Below are 25,862 nucleotides of genomic sequence, written 5' to 3' on the forward strand. Positions count from 1 at the left end.
AACAATACATTTTTATAATTCGGACATTTCCGCACACGTCAATACCACATATGTTTATTTTTATTTACAAATTATTGTTTTTAACCCCTTAACGACGCAAGACGTCCTGGTGAGGTGGTACTTAACGCACCGGGACGTACATTTAAGTCGTAAGCATAACCGCGAGCATCGGAGCGATGCCCGGATCATGCGTGGCAGGTCCCGGCTGATGATCGCAGCCAGGGACCCGCCCGTAATGGCAGACACCCGCGATCCTGCGGATGTCCGCCATTAACCCCTCAGTTGCCGTGATCAATACAGATCACGGCATCTGCAGCATCGCGGTCACTAAAATGGATGATCTGATCGTCCGCATCACTGCCGCGGCGATTCGATCATCCAGCACAGCAGACGGAGGTCCCCTCACCTGGCTCCGCTGCTTTCCCTGCGTCTTCTGCTCTGATCTGCCTTCCCGCAGACCAGACCAGAAGATGACCGATAATGCTGATCAGTGCTATGTCCTATACATAGCACTGAACAGTATTAGCAATCGAGTAATTGCTCTAAATAGTCCCCTATGGGGACTATTAAAGTGTAAAAATAAAAGTAAAAAAAGTAAAAGTAAAAAAAAATTGAAAAACCCCCTCCCCCAATAAAAACATAAATTGTCCCATTTTCCCTATTTCATCCCCAAAAAGTGTTAAAAAAATATTTTATATACATATTTGGTACCGCCACGTGCGTAAATATCTGAACTATTAAAATAAAATGTTAATGATACCATACGGTGAACGGCATGAATGTAAAAATTAAAAAAAGTCCAAAATAGATGCTTTTTTATAACATTTTATTCCCAAAAAAATGAATAAAAATGGATTAAAAGTTCTATATAAGCAAATATGGTATCAATAAAAAGTACACATCATGGTGCAGAAAATGAGTCATCATACCGCCGCTTATACGGAAAAATGAAAAAGATATAGGTCTTCAAAATAGGGGGATTTTAAACGTACTAATTTGGTTTAAAAGTTTGCGATTTTTTGTTAAGCACAACAGTAATAGAAAAGTATGTTATCATGGGTATCATTTTAATCGTATTGACCCAAAGAATAAAGAACACATGTCATTTTTACCATAAATTGTACGGTGTGAAAACAAAACCTTCCAAAATTAGCAAAATTGCGGTTTTCTTTTTAATTTCACCACACAAATAGTATTTTTTGGGTTGTGCCATACATTTTATGGTAAAGTGAGGGCATTACAACTGGTTGCGCAAAAAACAAGCCCTCATATCAGTCTGTGGATGAAAATATAAAAGAGTTATGATTTATTGAAGGAGGAGGAAAAAACGAAAACATAAAAATTTTATTGTCTGCGTCCTTAAGGCCCAAATGGGCTGTGTCCTTAAGGGGTTAAATGGGAAAAGGGGGGTTTTCAAACCTTTATTAAAAAAGGGGGCTATAACACTGCACACACTGATCTTTTACATTGATCATTGTTATCCCATAGGATAACATTGATCAATGATTCCGCTGCTTGACTTCTCATGCCTGGATCTAAGGCACTGAGCAGTCATTCGGCGATCGGACACACAGGAAGCAGTTAGGGGCCCTCCTTGTGTGTTCCAGCTGTTCGGGATGCCACGATTTCGGCGGTCCCGAACAGCCGACTGAGCTAGTCGGGATATGTTTACTTTCACTTTAGAGGCGGCACTATTAGCCATGGGTCCCGGGCATTGTTAGAGGCCCCGCATTATAGAAAGGGCGCAGACTCAGGGCGTACAGGTACACCCTGAGTCCTTAAGTGGTTAAACTCTTAAGGATGAACGCAGTAAACGTAGGGCACTGCTAAGTGTCACTTAGCGCACAGTGCCTTACATTTATGGTGCTGCATTCCATAATCACTGCATCTCCGTACGGGGTGATCGGGCCAGGATGGCTGTGGTTATCCTGGCATATCGCCCATCACCCATATTTTGACCGGTGAATCACAGCATTTCCAGGCCAATTGGGTCTCTGGTGACCCGATGGCTCGAAAAGTAAAGGTGATTGGTGCTGTCCAAGACAGCATTAATCACCCCTATGCAGCAGGAGTGAGGTGGCAGATTTAGAATTTTTCATGAAAATTTGGAAAATTGCTGCTATACTTTGGAGCCCTCTAAAAAAAGGAAACTTTATGATGCCAACATGAAGTAGACATATTGTACATGTGAATCAGTATATAATTTATTTGGCATGTCCAGTACAAGCAGTGAGTTTCAAAGTTAGAAAAAGGCTAAATTTAAAAAATTGTTATTACATTTGGGAATGTTTTACCAAGAAATGATGCATGCATCGCCGAAAATTTACCACTATTATTATTATTAAAGAATATGTCTTGCAAAACACATTCTCAGAATCAGAATGATAACTAAAAGCATCCAAGAGTTATTAATGCATAAATGAAAACTGTTTTATGTTGTTTTATGTTGCTCAATACCTCATCCTGATCATGTACATTTTTATGTGTCTACAACCTATATTTCTCTCAGAATTACCTTTATTTACTTGCAGTCATTGCTCAGTGAGGTTTCTGTCCATGCAGAGGCATTGGGGCATGTCCCTCTCTTCTCCTCACTGTAATTACTTCTCCCCCTTCCCTCACTCCGCTATGAGTCACAGAGAACTGAGGTTAACTGAAAGCACACAATACCCTGGGTGCTTTTTACTATAATGTGTAGAAAATCAGACAAAGGTAAGGTCCGCAATGTTCTTTACGGGATGATCAGGACAGAAAGTGTCAAAAGGAGGAGGGGGGGGGGGAAGAAAAAGTGGGGGGATATGGTAAGGAAGGGAAAGAGGGAAGAAAAGGTTAGGGTGAGATAGTAGAAAGAAAAAACGGAAGATGTGGATGAAGAGAAAAAGTTAAGAGTAATAAGAGAAATTTAACTGTGATGGAACCAATATTGAACAATAAATAATAACTATGAAGAAATGGAGGCAGAACTTCTAAGTATGAGTAAACGAGGAAAATTTGGCAATATGGCTAGTTAAATTCAAATATTTAAAACATATTAAAACTAACCAACCAACAACTTAGCAGGGCACATGCGTTCGATGTGGTGGTTATAAAATATAATAATATAAAATATAATATGAACTAGGGATGTCCCGATACCGATACTAGCCATTTGCATGGTATTGGGGACTCGTGTAATGTCCCCGATACTATGTCCGATACCTGCTGCCGCTCCGCTGCCCCGTTCTCCCATCCTCCCGTCCGCATCATAGTGTTCCATGGAGGAGCATGTGACACACACGTCACTCCTCCTCCCCTGTGCCCAGCGTAACGCTACGGAGGAAGCAGAGTGACATATATGTCACATGCTCCTCCATAGGACGCCATGATGTGGACGGGAGGACTGGAGAACGGGGCAGTGGAGCGGCTGCACCCGACAGAGGACAGCCGCAGGAGAGCTGTCTGCAAGGAGGGGGCTGCTACTAATGTCTACAGGGGACCTGCTGCTGTCTAAAGAGGGGCCCTGCTGTCTACAGGGAAGGGGGGCTGCTGTCTAAACGGCGGGCCCTGCTGCTGCCTAAAGGGGGGGGGGGCCCTGCTGCTGCTGTCTAAAGGGGGACCTGCTGCTGTTTAAATGGGGACCCACTGTCTAAATGGGGGCTGTAGTCTACAGGGGGGCTGCTACTAATGTCTACAAGTGGGGGGGCTGCAGTCTACAGGGGGGTTGCTGTCTACAGGGGGGCTGCTGTCTACAAGGGGGGCTGCTGTCTACAAGGGGGGCTGCTACTAATGACTGCCGAGGGGCTGCTGCTAATGTCTGCAACTATTAAAGACAATCTTACAGCAGAGTCACCTGCATTAACTTGAATTTATAGGTAGATAGTGCAGGTGCCGATTTCTAACACTGCTCACCATGTGGTTATCGGTCTCGCCGCCAATGCAAATTCCCCGTTCTGTCCAATGGAGAAGAGAGAAATCCTATTATTAGTTATTCTAAATTCTAGATAAAAATACAAATAGCATATATGAATACATGAAATATACGTAAAATAAAAAATGAAATAGAATCAAATTAGTAAGATAAAATTCAATCAAAATTAAAAACTAGCCATATACACCCTAAAAGGATAATTATAAATCAAGGATCTTGATGCTAAAATCTAAGCGGATATATACATCCTGGGTAACAGAAGGTACATAAAATACATAAAAAGGATAAATAACAATACGGAATATATGCAGATAATGAAATTACCATCTAGAAAATACCTAAATACAACAGGATGATTTCACTCACACAAAGTGCACCTTAAAGGGATACTCTGCCCCTAGACATCTTATCCCCAATCCAAAGGATAGGGGTTAAGATGTCTGATCGCAGGCGTCCCATCGATGGGGACCCCCGTGATCTTTTCTGCAGCACCCCTGTTCCTCAGCTGCACGGAGTGAGGATCGCTCCGTGGCTGATGACGGGCGATACAGGGGACGGAGTATTGTGACGTCACTGCTCCACCCGGAGTATTGTGATGTCATGAGGGGGCGGAGCCGTGATGTCACAATACTCCATCCACTGCATCGCCGTCATCAGCCACAGAGCTCTGTGCAGCTGAGGAACGGGGGTGCTGCAGAAGAGATCACCCAGCGGCGGGACCCCCGCGATCAGACATCCCATATCCTATGGAGTACCCCTTTAAAGTCTATCTTCTATCCAAGACATGAAGCGGGCTTTTCAATCACGGCATTCAAACAAGCAGTTGAATACGACATTCGTAAGCTCATTCCCGACCATAATTCCAAATCTAATTTACAGTGGGGCAAAAAAGTATTTAGTCAGTTCTCCTACTTAAAAAGATGAGAGGCCTGTAATTTTCATCATAGGTATACCTCAACTAAGAGAAAAAAAATCTGTAAAATCTAATTTTTTAAGAATTTATTTGCATATTATGGTGGAAAGTAAATATATGGTATTTCACATTTCACACACTGTTGCTGGTATTTTGGCCCATTCCTCCATGCAGATCTCCTCTAGAGCAGTCATTGGGGCTGTCAATGGGTAACACAGACTTTAAACTCCCTCAAAAGGTTTTTGGGATATTGGCTAGGCCACTCCAGGACCATAAAATGCTTCTTACGAAGCCACTCCTTCGTTGCCCGGCGGTATGTTTGGGATCATTGTCATGCTGAAAGACCCAGCTATGTTTCATCTTCAATGCCCTTGCTGATGGAAGGAGGTTTTCACTCAAAATCTCACGGTACATGGCCCTATTCATTCCTTTCAGTCATCCTTGTCCCTTGGCAGACAAACAGCACTAAAGCATGATGTTTCCACCCCCATGCTTCACAGTAGGTATGGTGTTCTTTGGATGCAACTCAGCATTATCTCTCCTCCAAACACGATGAGTTTAGTTTTTACCAAAAAGTTCTACTTAGGTTTCATCTGACCATGTGACATTCTCCCAATCCTCTTCTGTGTCATCCAAATCCTCAAACTTCAAAGGGGCCCGGACACCTACTGGCTTAAGCAGGGGGACACCTCTGGCACTGCATGATTTGAGTTCCTGGCGGCTCCTGTGTTACTGATGGTAGCCTTTGTTACTTTGGTTCCAGCTCTCTGCAGGTTATTTACTATGTCCTCCCCCCCGTGTGGTTCTGGGATTTTCTTGTGATCATTTTGACACCACGGGGTGAGATCTTGCATGGAGCTCCAGATCGAGAGAGATGATCAGTGGACTTGTATGTCTTCCATTTTCTAATAATTGCTCCCACAGTTGATTTCTTCACACCAAGCTGCTTGCCTATTGCAGATTCAGTCTTCCCAGCCTGGTGCAGGTCTACAATTTTGTTTCTTGTGTCCTTCGACAGCTCTTTGGTCTTGGCCAAAGTGGAGTTTGGAGTGTGACTGTTTGAGGTTGTAGACAGGTGTCTTTTATACTGATAGCAAGTTCAAACAGGTGCCATTAATACAGATAACAAGTGGAGAACAGAGGAGACTCTTAAAGAAGAGGTTACAGGTCTGTGAGAGCCAGAAATCTTGCGTGTTTTTAGGTAACCAAATACTTATTTTACCATGGAATTTACCAATTCATTAGAAATCCTAAAATGTGATTTCCTGTATTCTTTCCCCCAATTCTGTCTCTCATAGTTGAAGTGTACCTATGATGAAAATTACAGGCCTCTCTCATCTTTTAAAGTGGGTGAACTGACAATTGGTGGCTGACTAAATACTTTTTTGCCCCACTGTAACTTACAAAGAAAGACTAGCTACTAAAGAATTACAACAAAATTATAATGTCACCATACAGCCAGTGGACAAAGAGGGGGTAATAGTAGTGCTAGACACAGATAGATATAACTCAGAGTGCCTACAACTCAGTGACACCAATACCTATCAATTAATAACATGTGACCCTACTAACAAATTTAGCAGATAATTAAATGATCTTTGTATTACAGTGGAACAAGTAGTAATTTTATCTGAGAAAAAAAATTCATAACAGGTACACATGAGAGATTGCATTCCTAAAATTCATAAAGATCCATTAAACCCACCTGGCCATCCCATAGTCTCAGGAATCTGATCAATCAAATCTAATTTATCTAAGTACATCAACAGAATTTTAAAGCCCTACTTACAATCCACACCATACTATCTAAAAGACACTACCCAAATCATTTCACTTTTATAAAACCTTGAATGGAAAGAAAATTAGATGTCAGTTCACTATACACAGTCATACAATATGATTTAGGTATTAGGTCCGTAAAACAACGATATCATTATAATCTGGGACGCTTCACCTCAAGAGCTAGATCTGTTTATTCAACATTTAAATTCAAACAGTTGGAACTTTAAATGCACAGCTTCTACAAATCATACATCCATTGAGTTTCTAGATCTCAACATTTCCAGCATATCTGGTAAATTAATCTAATCACATACCACAAACCAATGTCTAAAAACAGTTTTAAAATATTATTTTCCAGTTGTCACCTCCCTAGGTGTCTCCTAAACATACCAGTGGGACAATACAGGAGACTAAAAAGAAACTACGATTCAAGAACAGTATGTATCAGAATCACAATTACTGACCGAAAGATTTTTAGAAAAGGGTTATCCACAATATCTGTTGCATGAAGCCAAATAAAAGGTATCAGAAATAGACAGATAATTTTTTTTTAACAACAATTATGCCTAATCTTACATTATATTAGTGAATATAAAAAAGTAGAAAAGTTCATTCAGAAGAACTGGTATTTATTGCTTCAAGATAGACTATTGGATTCCATATTGTCACCTACCCCCTCCATGATTTATACCAAGGCTCCTAATTTAGGTCTGAAAGTTGCCCCTACCATTCAAAACAAAAACCAAACCAAAAATGGCTGTCACTGAAAGGTTTTTATCGTTGTGGAGTTTGCTCAAATTCCAAGACCACTAGCGTCCAAAAAAAAAAAAAAACATAAAAAAAACATAACATCAGAAGTCTGCTCTACAGTAAATGATTTTAAATGGACTATTACAGATTCCATTTAATCTAATACAAAGGGAGAAATTTATATGCTGCAATGCGGTTGTAACAAACAATACAGTGGGGGATCAAAAGTTTGGGCACACCAGGTAAAAATTTTTTATTAATGTGCATAAAGAAGCCAAGGAAAGATGGAAAAATCTCCAAAAGGCATCAAATGACAGATTAGACATTCTTATAATATGTCAACAAAGGTTAGATTTTATTTCCATCATTTACACTTTCAAAGTAACAGAAAACAAAAAATGGCGTCTGCAAAAGTTTGGGCACTCTGCAGAATTTATAGCATGCACGGCCCCCTTTGCAAAGCTGAGACCTGCCAGTGTCATGGATTGTTCTCAATCATCATCTGGGAAGACCAGGTGATGTCAATCTCAAAGGTTTTAAATGTCCAGACTCATCTGACCTTGCCCCAACAATCAGCACCATGGGTTCTTCTAAGCAGTTGTCTAGAAATCTGAAACTGAAAATAGTTGACGCTTACAAAGCTGGAGAAGGCTATATGAAGATAGCAAAACGTTTTCAGATGTCAATATCCTCTGTTCGGAATGTAATTAAGAAATGGCAGTCAACAGGAACAGTGGAATTTAAAGCAAGATCTGGAAGACCAAGAAAAATATCAGACAGAACAGCTCGCAGGATAGTGAGAAAAACAATTCAAAACCCACATTTGACTACACAATCCCTCCAGAAAGATCTGGCAGACACTGGAGTTGTGGTACACTATTCCACTATAAAGAGATACTTGTACAAATATGGTCTTTTTTTGGAAGAGTCATCAGAAGAAAACCTCTTCTACGTCCTCACCACAAAAATGAGCGTTTGAACTTTTCAAATGAACATATAGAGAAACCTGATGCATTTTGGAAAGTTCTGTGGACCGATGAGGTTAAAATTTAACTTTTTGACCGGAATGAGCAAAGGTACGTTTGGAGAAGAAGGGAACAGAATTTAATTAAAAGAACCTCTGTCCAACTGTTAAGCATGGGGGTGGATCATCAGGAAACATCTCACGAGTAGAAGGAAAAATGGATTCAATAAAATTTCAGCAAATTTTGGATGCTAACTTGATGCCTTCTGTGAAAAAGCTGAAGTTAAAGAGCGGATGGCTTCTACAAATAGATAATGATCCTAAACACACCTCGAAATCCACGGGGGATTACATCAAGAGGCATAAACTGAAGGTTTTGTCATGGCCTTCACAATCTCCTCACCTCAACATAGTTGAAAATGTATGGATAGACCTTAAAAGAGCAGTGCGTGACAGACAGCCCAGAAATCTCAAAGAACTGGAAGGCTTTTGTAAGGATGAATGGGCAAAGATACCTCAAACAAGAATTGAAAGACTCTTGGCTGGCTACAAAAAGCGTTTACAAGCTGTGATACTTGCCAAAGGGGGCAGTACAAGATATTAACTTTGCAGGGTGCCCAAACTTTTGCAGATGCCATTTTTTTTGTTTTCTGTTATTTTGAAAGTGTAAATGATGGAAATAAAATCTAACTTTTGTTGACATATTATAAGAATGTCTAATCTGTAATCTGATGCCTTTTGGAGATTTTTCCATTTTTCCTTGGCTTCTTTATGCACATTAATAAAAATTTTTACCTGGGATGCCCAAACTTTTGATCTCCACTGTAAGTGTTATCTAGTCAGAGTTCTAGGGGTAAGAGTGTAATACCTATAGACCCTAGTAGCTAAGGCATTGGGCAGAAAGCCTCAGGCAACCCAATCTTTAACAAGTGTATAACTTAGGTAATAAAAATGTGGTATAATAAAAATGCAATATAGAACAAAATAGTAAGTGAGATTATTATTCTAGTATGTAGCATCTTCATTGTCACTATACATACTTTCAGTTCCGTATCAAAAGTATTTGTCAGTAAAAGGAAAAAAAACAACAACAAATCTAATGTCATAAGGTTATGAACAAAATATATAAATAGCCTCAGGTAATATAATTCTAGTGACATTAAATGTTGGAGCTTGTATGGACATTCTATTATGCACAAGGACTCTATCTTGTTGTTTATCTACAGCCTGATCAAGGATATTTGCAATTATGTCCAGGACTGTGTCTGGCCTTATGGTCATTTCATCCCTCTGTCTTTGGGGACCTAAGTCGAGGACGAATTGTTTTAAGTAAGGGGGTTTGTGGTGTCCCGGAACAAGACTTGGTCCTGTTCCTCTGTCTAAAGTCCCCTCAGCCAGAGTCCCTCCATGACAATAGGGCTCTCCTTTAGGACTAACCCCTAGTCGCCTCATATAGATTGTACTTAATGTATAAATATATATATATTTAAGATGTTATATAGGAATACCTCTGTATCGGACCTTAGAGGTCATGTGCCTTAGATTGATTGTATTATGGTCTAAGGACCTTTGGGTCATGTGATACCCAGAGTTCACTGGGTCAGGACTGACAGGTTATGCGGACCAATGAGTTTTGTCCCACCCCCTTAATATATAAGGGGCTGCTGCCACTAAATTATCCCTCTAATTTCCTGGCTACAAAGCAAGCGACTCTTTTTAGCCCCGGATTATCAGAGAAGCACATCTCAGCACAAATAATCAATTAAAGCTAGGCCCTAAGAATCCGCAGCCACTAAATGTGAGTTACTCAAAGTTCAAATCACTGAATTCTGTGTGACTACTAGAAACCCAAATCTCCTAAAAATAGTAGGACAGTGGCTAGCAAACAAAGCTCATTCATCCCGGAGTCCCAGCAAACCTGTGAGGAACCTGTACCACGGTTCTCTCTCTCAAAGACTGTTCTGTTACATGCCGTTGCATAAAATATACAGTAAAGTTACTTCAAGTTTACTTCATAAAATCTGCTGTGGACATTGTTATTTCTCCCTGCCATTTGTGGGACGGTTGGTGGTAGGACCATTACATTGAGGAAACCGCACCCTGGCATCACTACATTTAAGGGTTAACACCAATATACCCTACACTATCACCAGCACCACCCCGTCATCGCAGTTACATCAAATCCTTGGAAATCTCTCTGATAGCAGTCTGAGAGCAATTCTCTCTCTCCTTCTCAGGTAGACCCAACCTGTTGAAGAGAGTTAAAATCCCCAAGTTATTGTATATATTAAAATCACTTCCATCTATCCCGGCCCCAGGGACAAACAACCAATTCATTTCCTATACCACACATTCATATGGCAAAATAAAAAAATGCAATTATCATTCATTATTCTCCGACAACCTTATCCCCTATCCAAAGGATGTCCAGTGGCGGAGTACCCCTTTTAAAGTATATTATTATTATTATTCCTGCAGCTCGGGCATATAGGAGACATAAAGAGTCCCCTGCTGCTATTACGTGTCACTAAATAAAACCTAACTTTTTAAAATCAGATAAAAAATGTGAGTTTAATATGGTTTTGAGTTAAAAACACAGTCCCATCTGTCTCATGCCTTAAAGTAGTGTCACTAATAGATGGCAGGCCATAGAAGAACACAACATATTTAGTATTGGTCACACTCTAATTTAAACCTCCACTTGGATCACTGGAGGAGGATTGCCAAATTTAGATTACCTTTAGATACTATTAAGGTGACTTGTTAAGCTGATAACTCACTTTTTTTTCTTTTGTAGGGCAGTACTGTCAGGGATATGGACACTTTGTGAACTGTTCTCTTCATTGCTAATCCATTTCAAGCTGACATTAGTCAGTAACTATTACACTGTAGTTATGTTCTTGCTTACATGCTACTGTGTCACGCAGTGAACCTCTTTCATTGTTTGTATTTTGGCCTTGGTCATAATTTGGTTATTATACCATTGGTTTTACCATGTTTTTTTGACATTTACTAAAAATAATGTTCAAAAAAATTATTGTGTTACTCCATCTTTGTACCCCAAAATTTACTTTTTGTTCGATATCTGAGTACATTGTTTAGTACTTTAAATGGTACCATCAAAAAACACTTTGTCTTGCAAAAAAAAAGTCCCTTACAAAGCTGAAACAAAAACAAGTTAATGAAAGTGAATGAAACCTGTGCATAACTACTGTTCTTTATTTCAAGCATTTTAAGACAATGGACTTAAATAAAAATTTTCTATCAAGTCTCACAAATCTATTTTTTTCTTACAGGTGAAATGTGATCAGTACTGGCCAAGTAGAGGTGCAGATACATATGGGATGATTCAAGTTACATTGCTAGATACAATTGAATTGGCAACTTTCTGTGTGCGAACATTTTCCTTACATAAGGTATGACAAATGCTTAATAGACATTTTACACATAGGACTGCAAATAATTATTGAGTGTCACAATATATAAGAGCAAAGTCTAAAGAAATAGTATTTATTCATTTTTCAGTTTAAAGGAAAACTGTCACATGTTTTCTCCCGCACTATCCACAGGTACTGATGGATAGTGCTGATGGATAGTGCAGGAGACACTGATTCCAATGAGCCCTACCTTGCCTAGATCCGCCCGGCCGTTCGCCCGCAATCGTAGTTTTATAATAGGTGGAAATCTGTCTGTAACTGGCATAAGCACCGCTTATGAATATTCATCCACCATCCCTCCAGCTCACTCTCTCTTCACCGCTCCTGACCGGAGGGAGGGGGGGATGAATATTCATAAGCGGCGCTGACATCAGTGCCAGTTAAGCTACTGAAGCCCTGCCCGTGCCAGTTACAGACAGATTTCCACATATAATAAAACTACGATTGCGGACGAACGGCCAGGCGCATCCGGGCAAGGTAGGGCTCGTTGCAATCAGCGTCTCCCGCACTATCCATCAGTACTTGTGGATAGTGCAGGAGAAAACATGTGACAGTTTTCCTTTAAGTAGTGGTGATCATAGGAGTTCTCAGTCTTTAGTTACGAAGTCACCTTTTTGCCTTGTTTAAATGTATGACATGTTTTACGTCTGGACATGCATTTATTTCTCTTATGATTGAACAACTGATGGCTGACCTTCCTTTAACGTCATTGTTTATTTGGATGGCCCTCCATTTAAATTAGCTTATTAACAAGAACTGTTTTGTTTATAGAATGGTTCTAGTGAAAAGAGAGAAGTGCGTCAATTTCAGTTCACTGCCTGGCCTGATCATGGAGTCCCTGAGTATCCAACCCCATTCCTTGCATTCCTCAGAAGAGTAAAAACTTGCAACCCTCCTGATGCGGGACCTATTGTTGTACACTGCAGGTACACAGTTTTTCATTTTAAGAAAGTATGACAACTGGGAATTGTTCAAGTGACAAGTGTGCACTGAACTGTGATTTACTTAGTCCAGATCTTTAAAGGACATTTGTACTGCATGAATTTTACATATTCCTGTGCCTGGGCTGTAAAAATAAACAAAATTAACTTTAACTCACCTTCCTACATTCCCCCGTTGCTCTGGTATCGGCCTGACGGTCCTCCGCTGCAGTCTTCTTGCTGCTTCCTGGGGATGGGAAGGTCACAGAGCCCTCAGCATATAACCGCCTGCAGCGATGTCCCGCCTCGGCCAGTGATAGACTGAGCGCACTGTCATGTAAGGATCCGGCGAGAGGGGTACTCCAGTGGAAAACCTTTTTTTTTTTCAAATCAACTTGTGCCATAAAGTTGAAAAGATTTGTAAATAACTTCCATCAAAAAATCTTAATCCTTCCAGTACTTAACAGCTGCTGTATGCTCTAGAGGAAGCTGAGTAGTTATTTTCAATCTGACCACAGTGCTCTTTGGCTGACGCCTCTGTCCATGTCAGGAACTGTCCGGAGTAGGAGCAAATCTCCATAGTAAACCTCTCCTGCTCCAGACAGTTTCTGACATGGACAGAGTTGTCATCAGAGAGCACTGTGGTCAGACTGAAAAGAACAACTCAACTTCCTCTGTAGCATACAGCAGCTGATAAGTACTGGAAGGATTAAGATTTTTTAATGGAAGTAATTTACAAATTTGTTTAACTTCCTGCAGCCGGTTGATATAAAAAAATAAAAAAAAAGTACCCCTTTAAGCTACAGTCACTACTTAAAATCACTATACAGTCAGTAACCTTAAGTGAAATTTAATTTTTTAAACATATAAAAAAAAGTATACGTCCTAATCATACTCTTACTTCTTTCTCCATTCTTAATAAACGTATGGCTATAAAAGATGAACTGTTATTCAGGGTAAGCCTAATATGATATGTAATACAAAAAATATAAAAGGAGTTGCTGCAGAGGTAAGCACACATTTTCCCATATTGAAAGCTGCTGTTAAAGGGGTACTCCGGCCCTAAGACATCTTATCCCCTATCCAAAGGATAGGGGATAAGATGTCTGATTGCGTGGGTCCAGACGCTGGGGACCCCCACTATCTTGCATGCAGCACCCACCTCTGGGAAATGCACCCAGCGCTGCAGCCTCTGCCGGGTCAGGACTACAGGGCCGGAGTATCGTGACGTCACAACTCTGCCCCTGTGTGACGTCACGTCCCACCCCCGCAATGCAAGTTGCAGGACCCCACGATCAGACGTCTTAACCCCTATCCTAGGGCTTTAGGACCCCTTTAAGCAACTTCTCTCTGCTCTGACTCATAAAGGGTGCTCCTGAGCTAGGGACCCACCTCTACCCTTTCCATGTGCCCTAATGAGGCTTTATGGTCAGGATTTTAGCCACAAAGATTAGACAATGTTACTACAATGTTACTTAACCCCTTAAGGACATTAGTCATTTTGCCAAAAAATCCACGGCAAAATGGAAAAATTATTCATTGTGCGACAACATTTTTTTAAAAAAAGTCATTTTGTAACTTTTGGGGGCTTCCGTTTCTACGCAGTGCATTTTTCGGTAAAAATTTCACCTTAGCCTTATTCTGTAGATCCATACAGTTAAAATTATACCCTACTTATATAGGATTGATTTTGTGGTACTTCTGAAAAAAATCATAACTACATGCAGGAAAATGTATACGTTAAAAATTCTCATCTTCTGACCCCTATAACTTTTTTATTTTTCCACGTACGGGCCGGTATGAGGACTTATTTTTTTGTGCCGTATTTTGAAGTTTTTATCTGTACCAGTTTTGTATTGCTCAATACTGTAGCTCAGGCTTGGAGCAATCAGACGCCGATCGTACGCGACGGAGCAAGGTAAGGGGGCCTCCGCTTATGTCCTAACTGATTATGACATTGCGATTTTATTGTGATAGTCCTAATCAGCCCGACCAGGGGTGTGGAAATTTAAAAAAAAAAACTACTTGTCCAAGGGACTAAAGCGGAACACAATCTACTTAACCCTCAAGAAAATCCACTTGTCCTGGTAGATAAAATAATTTCAACCAAAATAGTCTGATCCACCCCACTAGACCAGCAGGGATGGATATAAGATTCCTTTAGACACTGCTGTCAACTTAGACAGTGGTGATCTAATGGTTTAATAGCGGCCACGGTGATCGCAGCATTCCAGGCTATTAGCAGCGGGAGAGCTGTAGCTAGCTCCTTTTACACCCAAGGAAAGCCCAGAAAATTGCACCCCCCCCCCATCTGACCCCCATAACTTCAATTTTTCCATATACAGGGATATATGAGGGTAATCTTATGTGCCGTGATGTGTAGTTTTTATTGGAACCATTTATTATCAGAACTTTTATTAGGAAAGGGGCTTATTCACATATATACGCACTTTTTAAAATATTTTAATCACTATTTTTCAGTCTTCATAGGGACTTATATTTGGAGTCTTTTGATTGGAAAACACTGAACAACGCTGTGTTACTGGGGGGGGTGGGGGGTTCTGCTTTTTCAGTTTGTGTGCTGCATTTTATTTACTCTAATTTATGTGTCATTATGTTGCATTTAGTTAGTAGATAACTACAACTCCCAGCATGCCCTGATACAGCCTATGGTTGTGTGGGTGTTGCAGCATGTTGCACTGTATAGTAGTACAGATAAGGTTATTGTGTAACATGCTGGGAGTTGTAGTTTTGGTCAAGGAATGCTGGGAATTGCAGTTAGTAACTACAACACCCAGCATGCCCTGATACAGCCTATGGCTCAGCAGCTGCCCCGGACCAAAACTACAACTCCCAGCATGTTACACTTTATAGTTCTACAGTTTAGGTTATGGTGCAACATGCTGGGAGTTGTAGTTTTGGTTCGGGCGTGTTTGCGTGCATCCGTGGGGTTCTTGGTCGGCGGGCGAGTATGAAGGGGGTGGGATTCTGGGGGTGCAATTTAGTGCGGATGGCCAGAAGCCACTAAAAATAAATTTAAAAAATGAGATAGCACAACTGGCAGCAGCACTTGTCAGTCCGCCCCTGTACAAAACATACATGCGTACACATATCATACATACACATATACATACACCGGCCACTGCCCTATATATTATACATTACATACATACATCATACATACAGACACATCATACATACACCAGCCACTGCCTCCTATATCATACATTACATACATACATCATACATAGACACATCACACATACACCTGCCGCTGCCCCCCCACATCATACATTACATACACACATCATATATACACTCACACCATACATATGCACACATCATACATACACCTGCTGCTGCCCCCCCCCCACATCATACATTACACACACAAATCACACATACACCATACACACATCATATATACACATACACCGGGCTGCTGCCCCCTATATCATACATTACATACACACATCACACATAGACACATCATACATACACATATACATACACCGGGCTGCTGCCCCCTATATCATACATTACATACACACATCACACATAGACACATCATACAGACAACATACACACATCATATATACACATGACACATACTCCATACATATGCACACATCATACATACACCTGCCGCTGATACCCCCCCCCCCCCAATTATACAATACATACATATACATACATACATGCCGGTGTGAGGTGAAATCCCCAGCCTGTGCAGTGCAGTTCAGTATGTCTCCTCACACACGTCCTCTCCCCTCCCCCCGCTCTGTGTTTTCCCCCCGTGAAAACTTGAAACCTCCCCGTGATAAGCGAGGTCCTGTGTAGACAGACAGAGCAGAGGAGGGGAGGGGCTGTGTACGTCCTCATTCTCCCCCTGTCTTCTTGTATTCAGAGCTGCGCTCTCCATCCTCCGGGAGGTGGATGAGGGGGCCCTCGCTCCTCCCGCTCTAGCTTCGGCAAACTTCGGAGAGCGGAGGAGCTGTGAGGTGAGATCCCCTCACACCGGCTTTGGGGGCTCTGAGCAGCGGCCCCCCCGGCTACTGAAATCAGCTGGGAGCCGCCACCGCCCCCTCCATACACTCTGAGCGCCGGTGTGAGGTGCAGACTTGCATCGGCTCCTGCGCCTCACACCGGCATTAAAGAAAATTAAGGGGGAAGTCGGTCTGTTCCTGCTAGCCCGATACAGGGCTAAATCTATAAAAAATTCACCTGCCCGGCGCCCAAAACTACTTGTCCCGGGCGTTGGGCGATAGGATTTCCACATCCCTGCCGACTGAGCTGCCGGGAAGCTTTTACTTTCGTTTTGGACGCGGCGATCAACAATGACCTGTGTGCCGCGCGCTATTAGCCCAGGGTCCCGGCTATCATTAGCAGCCAGGACCAAGCCAATATGATGCGGGGTCATGGCATGACCCCGTTTTAAACACCGGGATCGGGCGTAGTGTGTACAGGTATGCCCTGCGTCCTTAAGAGGTTAAAGGAACGTTAATTTTGAGGGAGGTTGTCTAATTTAAAAACCCCACTTTTATAAATCCCATTAAAAGACAATCCTGAGGTAAGAGTAGAGTATTTGGTTTAGGACACTCATTGTTTAGCAAAAGTGGGAGCTTGACTTAAATAGGTACTGTTTAGTGTAAGGTCACCTGTGTGCCAAAGACCTAATCTGTGATCAATAGGTCTGATTTTAGCAGGATTTCTAAGTAAAAGCGGAGTAAATCCTGACAAAACCGTGACAGTCTTGCTACACATTTTAGACATCTGTATTAGTTTGTGTACACAAAAGACTGTCAGTCACTGTGTATTGTGAGTTGTCGAACCAAGCAAACCTCTCACTATCTCTCTAAGGTGTCCTGTTGGGATTTACTCTGCTTTTTGACTCAGAAATCATGCTCCAAGATCCACACAAGGCTGGAATGGGCCACAAGATCATCGCTAAGCAGCTTTGTAAGAAGTTTACAACAGTTAGTACTATTATTTGCAAATGGAAGTGTAACAAATTCACCTTTCCAGGCTCCAGCATTGTCTCCCCCTGATGCTGGGCAGCGTCTCAGGTAGCGGTGGCAATGGCCTCGGAGTTCCCTTGTATGGAGCACCCGACCAAGGAAGATTGACAATTATGTTGTGTTTTTTCCGTTTTGGGAATATTGGCACCAGCTGTCATAAACGTCTCACCAACCTGCTTGGTGACGGTCTTGTAGCCCATTCCAACCTTGTGTAGGCCAACAATCGTTTCCCTGACATCCTTGGACAGCTTTTTGGTCTTGGTTGTGGTGGAGAGTTTGGAATCTGATTGACTGCTTCTGTAGACAGATGTCTTTTAACCCCTTAAGGACCGGGGTTTTTTCCATTTTTGCATTTTCGTTTTTTGCTCCTTGCCTTTAAAAAATCATAACTCTTTAAATTTTGCACCTAAAAATCCATATGATTGCTTATTTTTTGCACCACCAATTCTACTTTGTAGTGACGTCAGTAATTTTGCCCAAAAATCTACGGTGAAACGTAAAAAAAAATCATTGTGCGACAAAATTGAAAAAAAAAACGCTGTTTTGTAACTTTTGGGGGCTTCCGTTTCTACGTAGTACATTTTTTGGTAAAAATTACACCTTATCTTTATTCTGTAGGTCCATACGATTAAAATGATACCCTACTTATATAGGTTTGATTTTGTCGTACTTCTGGAAAAAATCATAACTACGTGCAGGAAAATTAATACGTTTAAAATTGTCATCTTCTGACCCCTATAACTTTTTTATTTTTCCGTGTATGGGGCAGTATGAGGGCTCATTTTTTGTGCCATGATCTGAAGTTTTTAACGGTTTTTGCATTAATAGGACTTATTGATCGCTTTTTATTCATTTTTAAATGATATAAAAAGTGACCAAAAATGCACTATTTTGGACTTTGGAATTTTTTTGTGCGCACGCCATTGACCGAGCGGTTTAATTTATTATATATTTTTATAATTCGGACATTTCCGCACGCGGTGATACCATATATGTTTATTTTTATTTACACAGTGTTTTTTTTTTTTATGGGAAAAGGGGGGTGATTCAAACTTTTAATAGGGAAGGGGTTAAATGATATTTATTCACTTTTTTTCATAGGGACCTATAACACTGCACACACTGATCTTTATCATTGATCACTGGTTTCTCATAGGAAACCAGTGATCGATGATTCTGCCGCATGACTGCTCATGCCTGGATCTCAGGCACTGAGCAGTCATTCGGTGATCGGACAGCGAGGAGGCAGGTAGGGGCCCTCCCGCTGTCCTGTAAGCTGTTCGGGATGCCGCGATTTCGCCGTGGCTATCCCGAACAGCCCACTGAATTAACCCGCATGGTTTCACTTTCGCTTTTAGGGTTAATAGCGCGCACGGCGTTGCGTGCTATTAGCGGCGGGTCCCGGCTTCACTATGACGCCGGGCCCGCCGTGATGTGATGCGGGGTTACCGTGTAACCCCGCATTGTATCACGGGAGCAGGACCAAGGACGTACCGGTATGTCCTTGGTCCTTAAGGGGTTAATCTCAGTTTGCTTCTAATCTCAATTTGTTACCAGTTTAAAAGACACCTGGTAGCCAGAAATTTTGCTGATTCATAGGGGATCAAATAAACCTACTTTTAACCCCTTGGGGATGAAGCCCATTATGACCTTAAGGACCAGAGCATTTTTTGCTAATCTGACCACTGTCACTTTAAGCATTAATAACTCTAAAATGCTTTTACTTATGAATTTGATTCAGAGATTGTTTCTTCGTGACATTTTCTACTTTTTGTCGATACTTGCATTATTTCTTGTTGAAAAATTCCAAAATTTGATGAAAAATGTGAACATTTAGAATTTTTCTAGCTTTGAAGCTCTCTGCTTCTAAGGAAAGTGGATATTCCAAATAAATTATATATTGCTTCACATATACAATATGTCTACTTTCTGTTTGCATCATAAAGTTCATATAGAAACAAAGACAATGAAGTTACTTATATGATATTATAATCACAATAAATTGCCCGTACTATAAGAGCTCCACTCAACTCTATAAGGCACACTGGGTAGTACACATATGTAGGGCAATGGTACGCTTAGAAGCACACCAGATAATCTTTACATGGCATGGCAGTATCAAGTGAATACATAACTCACGATTTCCTTGGAAAAATTCTTCCGGCTTTATTACATCATTTCTTATTGCACATAGATACGTCTCATAGGACCAGATTAAGCAGCATAACAGCAGCAGAAAATAGCAGCATTTTCAGTAATTTCACCAGTCATGGCACAATGTATTCATGCACCATAGGCCCATCGCTCTTCTTAACTTGGATCTGAAGCTTTTTTCCAAGGTTTTGGCAGCACGCCTCTCTTGCTTCCTTCCCTCCCTTGTGCATAAAGATCAAGTGGGATTTATTCCCTGTCGCCAAGGAGGTGATAATACCAGGTGAGTGATGGGCCTTATAGACTTGATTAATCGGACATCTGACATCTCTCTAGCAAGTAGGCAAAAAACTCCAGGAGAGCAGCACAAACAAAAGCAGGATACCAAAGAAATTAGTGCAAGCCATATGGGAGCTCTGGTCAGTAGCTCCACTCTTCAATAGTATTCCAGAGAACCGCAGCACACAAAGCAATGGTGTAAAAGGTGAAGGTTTCGTCCATCGATCCAGTGTAGTACAGAACAACGTTTCTGCAACCTCACATCGCCATTCTCAAGGTCGCAGAAACGTTGTTCTGTACTACAGTGGATTGATGGAATAAACATTCACCTTTTACATCATTGCTTTGTCTGCTGCGGTTCTCTGGAATACTAGCAAGTAGGCAGCTAGAGATGTTTAAGGGTCAGTTTAGGGCTCACTGTCCCCCCCAGTCGGTCATAATAGAATAACCAGCCTACCCACTTGCTCTGGTGCCACTTTCTGTTTTTTTGGAAGCTACAGTGATGGGTTCCTCTGTTCATGAGCCAAGCATCTGCGTCCAGGTGGCAATCATGGATCCACCTGGCGCCCAGGTATTTTTTGCAAAAAGAAAATTCAGATTTATGAGCGCGTGGCTAAAGGGTTAATAGCGCACGGTGCCGCGATCGGCGCTGCGCGCTATTAGCGGCGGGTCCCGGCTTCACTATGACGCCAGGCCCGCCGTGATATGATCCGGGGTTACTGTGTAAACCCGCGTTATATCACGGGAGCAGGACCAAGGACGTACCAGTACGTCCTTGGTCGTTAAGGGGTTAAAGGGGGGGGGGGGTACTGTATTGTCTGTTTCTGTGTTTTTGTATCTTTCTGTTTCGGTGTCTATTCAGACACTAGTTTTGTGCCTATATCAGTTTTCTTTGCTATTCCCACTGGCTGGGGAATAGTTAATGCTCTGAGCCAATTGTATCTCTGGTGTGGCTATTTAAACCCCAGCTCTTCTGCACTCTGGGCTGGTTATTTGGGCATTTATGCATCAGTTTAACCTTTGCTATGGCTTGTGCAATACTCTGACTATGTCTGTTTTTTTATGCACCTTGCTTTTCTCTGTCTTAGTATTTATCTGAGTTTTAACCATGGTTATACCTGATTATTATTTATGTGTACTCCTTTTGTGTAGTGGGGTGTCCAGTTTGTTCTTTGTCTCAGTGTAAACAGTTTCCTATGTTTCCTTATCAGTTTGCCTGTTTATATTCTATCCCGTTAGTATTTGTATCCTGTTTGGTATTTCTGGTTGTCTGGTAGTTTTCCTGTTTCTGGCCTATGACTGGCTATGTTTATTATTTGTTTTTACGCCACTGCACTTTAGCACAGGAAGGGACCGACGCCCAGTTTTCGATCCCTCGTTTAGGATGGATGGGCAAGTAGGCAGGGAGAGATGTTTTAGGGTCAGTTTAGGGCTTACACTCCCTGTCCCCCCAGTCGGTCATGTCACTACCCTTCTGTGAGCCAACTATTCATTCAATTGGTTGCCTTCTGCAATTAAATACCAGGGAGTACTGTTGTCTCCTTCCTACTCTTCCCTTTACTCCTCTAATTTTCCCTCTCTTTTTCGCGATCTGAGGGCAATTATGGAGAAGTGGCGGTCCCAATATATCTTGTTTTTCGGCCATTGCGGCGGTTAAGATGACTATCTTGTCTAAGTTGCTTTATTACTTTGAGACCCTACCTGTCAGTCATTATCTGCTCCTTGTTATTTCTAATCTGCTATTTTCCGTTTCATTTGGGACGCTAAGAGACACCAGCTTCCGATGTCGGTAATGCTGGCCAGTAGATCTCTGGGGGGGCTAGGTGTACCTGATTACCAAATACCACTGGGCTGGCCATTTAGCCATCTAGCTGAATGATTTCTGTATCATGCTTATAGCCGATGGATGGAGTTGGAGAAGCTATGGTTAGCTCCAGTCCATCCAAATGCTCTCCTTTTGGAGTTTCTCTTCTCCCTACGCCTCCTTTGGTCCGCTTCTGGATGCGATGTACTTCTCTCGTCATGTCTGGGAATACTGCTCTAGGAAGTTTAACCTCTACTCTTCTTTCTTTCCCATCCAGTCCTTTCTTTATCATCCTACTTTTCCCTCTGGTTTGACTTCGGGAATGGTCCAGGAGTGGGGTTCTCGGGGTCTTTTCTTTTTTTACTTTCATTTTTATTAAAGAATTTTTCATGCATACAAATCCAAATGACAAGAAAAAAAACATACAAGTAACATCATGAATGGCCGAGACCCAGCAATAATTGGTAAGTTACAGATAAGGAAAGTCGAACAAAGAGGGGGCCATAACAGGCCAATAAAAACATATGAATCCAACGATTCCGGGGTGCTAATGCAAAAAGAACATAATGTTAACCGTGTAAAAGCTGAAAAAGCGTAAGTCTGTACACCAAAAAATATAGGCAGTGAAGCCCAGAGGGCTACGAACACAGGAAGGGGAGGGGGGGAAGGAAGTAACAAAAAGGGACCACAAAGACAAATACACAACTAACCACAGTAGGGAAGAGAAAGGGAAAAGAAAGGATAAAGAAAGAAGGAAAGGAGGTGAGGCTAGAGAGATCAAGGTGGTTGTTGATCAGAAAAGTGATCCCAGGGTTCCCAAACAGAAAGAAATGAGAGTATAGGAATATTTAATGAGGCCGTGAGAGATTCCAGGGAGTGGATCTCATGGATACGGGTTAACAGATCAGACTCAGAGGGGGAAGAGTCCTCTTCCAACACTGGGCAATAAGGGTTTTAGCGGCAAAAACAATATGCATGAAAAGCTTAAACGGTTTCTTAGATAGAGTGGAAGAGAAAGGTGGAGAAGATAAACTAGGGGGTCTAGAGGAACTGACACACCCAAGGCATCAGATATTTGTCACTGCACCATTTTTCAATAGTCCACTAGGAGAGGACAGGACCAGAAATTATGAAACACCATACCCAGCCCCACCCCACAACTCCAGCATTGAGGAAGGAAGTTAGGGTTCAGTCTGTTCAAGAGCTCCGGAGTGTGATACCAGCCCATAATCATTTTATACTGAGCTTCCTTATAGGCGTTGCAAATAGAAGCCTTTGATACCCTCTCCCAGATAACACTCCACTGAGGTAAGGTAATGGTAGTATTGAGAACAGCCTCCAAACAGCCCATGTATCGGTGTGACGGGGGGTCGCCATCAGGGGTCTGGAGAAGCAAGGAGTAAATATCGGAGTGATAGCCCCGCACCTGAGGTCCATAACCCAGGGGTCCTCAAACTACGGCCCGTGGGCCACATGCGGCCCGCGGAGCGCATTTATCCGGCCCGCCGGGTGTTTTTGCCTAGGGACAGCCCTGTGTTCCGAAAGATGCTTTCGGAACACAGGGACGCCTCTGTTAAGTTCCTGCAGCCCCGCGTTTACTTAAAAAAAGTGAGGACCGCCGGGAGCTAGCACACGCAGGTAATGTCACTGACGTCCCATGCGTGCACCCATGGCAACGGGGCGCGGAGGAGCGGAGAAGAAGCAGGAAGCAAGAAGGACGCGTGTTGGCAGTTGGTAAGTGTTTACCAGTGGCGCGTCATCTTCGGTGTTCTGACCACCGATCCTCCGGTCCGGCCATATCAGCGGTGGTCGGAACACTGAAGTGGGGCAGTACACAGGCATACAGCCTCAAGCCATACTGTATGGCTGAAGGCTGTATGTCTGTGGGGGAACATAATGCCAGCCTAATGTGGGGGGAACTATACTGCCAACGTAATGTGGGGGAACATTCTGCCAGCCTAATGTGGGGGACTATATTGCACCTAATGTGGGGGGATTATACAGCCAATGTAATGTGGGGGACTATATTTCACCTAATGTGGGGGAACATACTGCCAGCCTAATGTGGGGAAACATACTGCCGGCCTAATGTGGGGGACTATATTTCACCTAATGTGGGGGGACTATACTGCCAGATTAATGTGGGTGTTACACCGAGCGCTCCGGGTCCCTGCTCCTCCCCGGAGCGCTCGCGGAGTTCACCGCTGACCGGGAGCGCTGCACTAGTGTCACCGGCGGGGATGCGATCCGCGTAGCGGGACGTGCCCGCCCGCGGCTTGCATCCCAATCTCCTCACCTGTCCCGTCCTCCGTCTGCTCAGTCCCGGCGCGCGCGGCCCCGCTCCCTAGGGCACGCGCGGCCCCGCTCCCTAGGGCACGCGCGCTGGCTCTCTGAGATTTAAAGGGCCAGTGCGCCATTGATTGGCGCCTGGCCCAATCAGTACCTGCACCTATGCCCTCCTTATAAAAACCCACTTCCCCTTCCTGTCATCGCCCGATCTTGTTGCCTAGTGCCCAGTGAAAGCGTTTTCTGTGTTCCAGACCTTCTGCTGTTGCCCCTGACTACGACCCTTGCTGCCTGCCTTGACCTTCTGCTATGTCCGACCTTGCTCTTGCCTTGTCCTTCTGTACCGCGCCTGTCTCAGCTGTCAGCTGGGGTTGAGTCGCTATCGGGTGGAACGACCTTGGGGTTACCTGCCGCTGCAAGTCCATCCCGCTTTGCGGCGGGCTCTGGTGAAAACCAGTAACCCCTTAGACTCCGTTCCCCTGGTACGGCCCACGTCATCACCCCACTGACACAGAGGATCCACCACCAGTGTCCTCGCTGCATACCTATCCGGATCCTGACAGTGGGGGACAATATTGCACATAATTTGGGGGAGCATACTGCCGTTCTAATGTGGGGGACTATATTGCACCTAATGTGGGGGGACTATATAGCCGGCCTAATGTGGGGGAACATACTGCCAGCCTAATGTGGGGGGAACTATACTGCCAACGTAATGTGGGGGACTATACTGCCAGCCTAATGTGAGGGAACATACTGCCAGCCTAATGTGGGGGACTATATTGCACCTAATGTGGGGGAACATACTGCCAGCCTAATGTGGGGGAACATACTGCCGGCCTAATGTGGGGGACTATATTGCACCTAATGTGGGGAGACTATACTGCCAGATTAATGTGGGGGACTATATTGCACCTAATGTGGGGGGACTATATAGCCAGCCTAATGTGGGGGAACATACTGCCAGCCTAATGTGACGGACTATATTGCACCTAATGTGGGGGAACCTGCCAGCATAATGTGGGGGACTATATTGCACCTAATGTGGGGGGAGTATACTGCCAAAGTAATGTGGGGGACTATATTGCACCTAATGTGGGGGAACTATACTGCACCTAATGTGGGGGAACTATACTGTACCTATTGTGGGGTAACTGTACTGCCAACCCTAATGTGGGGGAACTGTACTTCCAACCCTAATGTGGGGGAACTGTACTGCCAACCCTAATGTGGGGGAACTACAACCTAATGTGGGGGATCTATACTGCCAACCTTATGTGGGGGTGAACTATGCTGCGTACTTAAAGGGGTAGCCCACTAATAAGAAATATAAGTGTGCATAGGAATCTGTTCATATTTTTTTGTTTTTTTTTAATCTATAGTCCGGCCCTCCAACGGTCTGAGGGACCGTGAACTGGCCCCCCCCCATTTAAAAAGTTTGAGGACCCCTGGCATAACCTTTCAAAGCCAGTAGGCTGAGAGACCACTGTAGAACCAGTCACGGAGGACATAAAATGCTGTAATTGTAGATAGTGGAAGCACTCAGACGAGGAGAGATCCCAACGAGCCACCAATGGTTCAAAAACGTAGGAGAGAACGATATATGGGGTCCACTACATCAGCCCAGCAAAAAAGGCCCCGAGATCCCCAC

The 25,862-nt window shown here is 42.9% G+C and overlaps 1 protein-coding gene across 15 annotated transcripts in view; it reads left to right on the forward strand.

Moving 5' to 3' along the window:
• PTPRS (protein tyrosine phosphatase receptor type S) overlaps positions 1–25,862 on the forward strand; it is a 784,683-nt gene that overhangs the window by 637,691 nt on the left and 121,130 nt on the right. For all 15 annotated transcript variants that reach the window (XM_056571644.1, XM_056571636.1, XM_056571669.1 and 12 more), the window contains 2 exons: positions 11,613–11,732; positions 12,525–12,679. In XM_056571644.1, coding sequence (XP_056427619.1) covers positions 11,613–11,732; positions 12,525–12,679 — 275 coding nt within the window. The remainder of the gene's footprint in view (positions 1–11,612; positions 11,733–12,524; positions 12,680–25,862) is intronic.

Source organism: Hyla sarda, chromosome 1, assembly GCF_029499605.1.
Source record: "Hyla sarda isolate aHylSar1 chromosome 1, aHylSar1.hap1, whole genome shotgun sequence".
Taxonomy (NCBI): Eukaryota; Metazoa; Chordata; class Amphibia; order Anura; family Hylidae; genus Hyla; species Hyla sarda.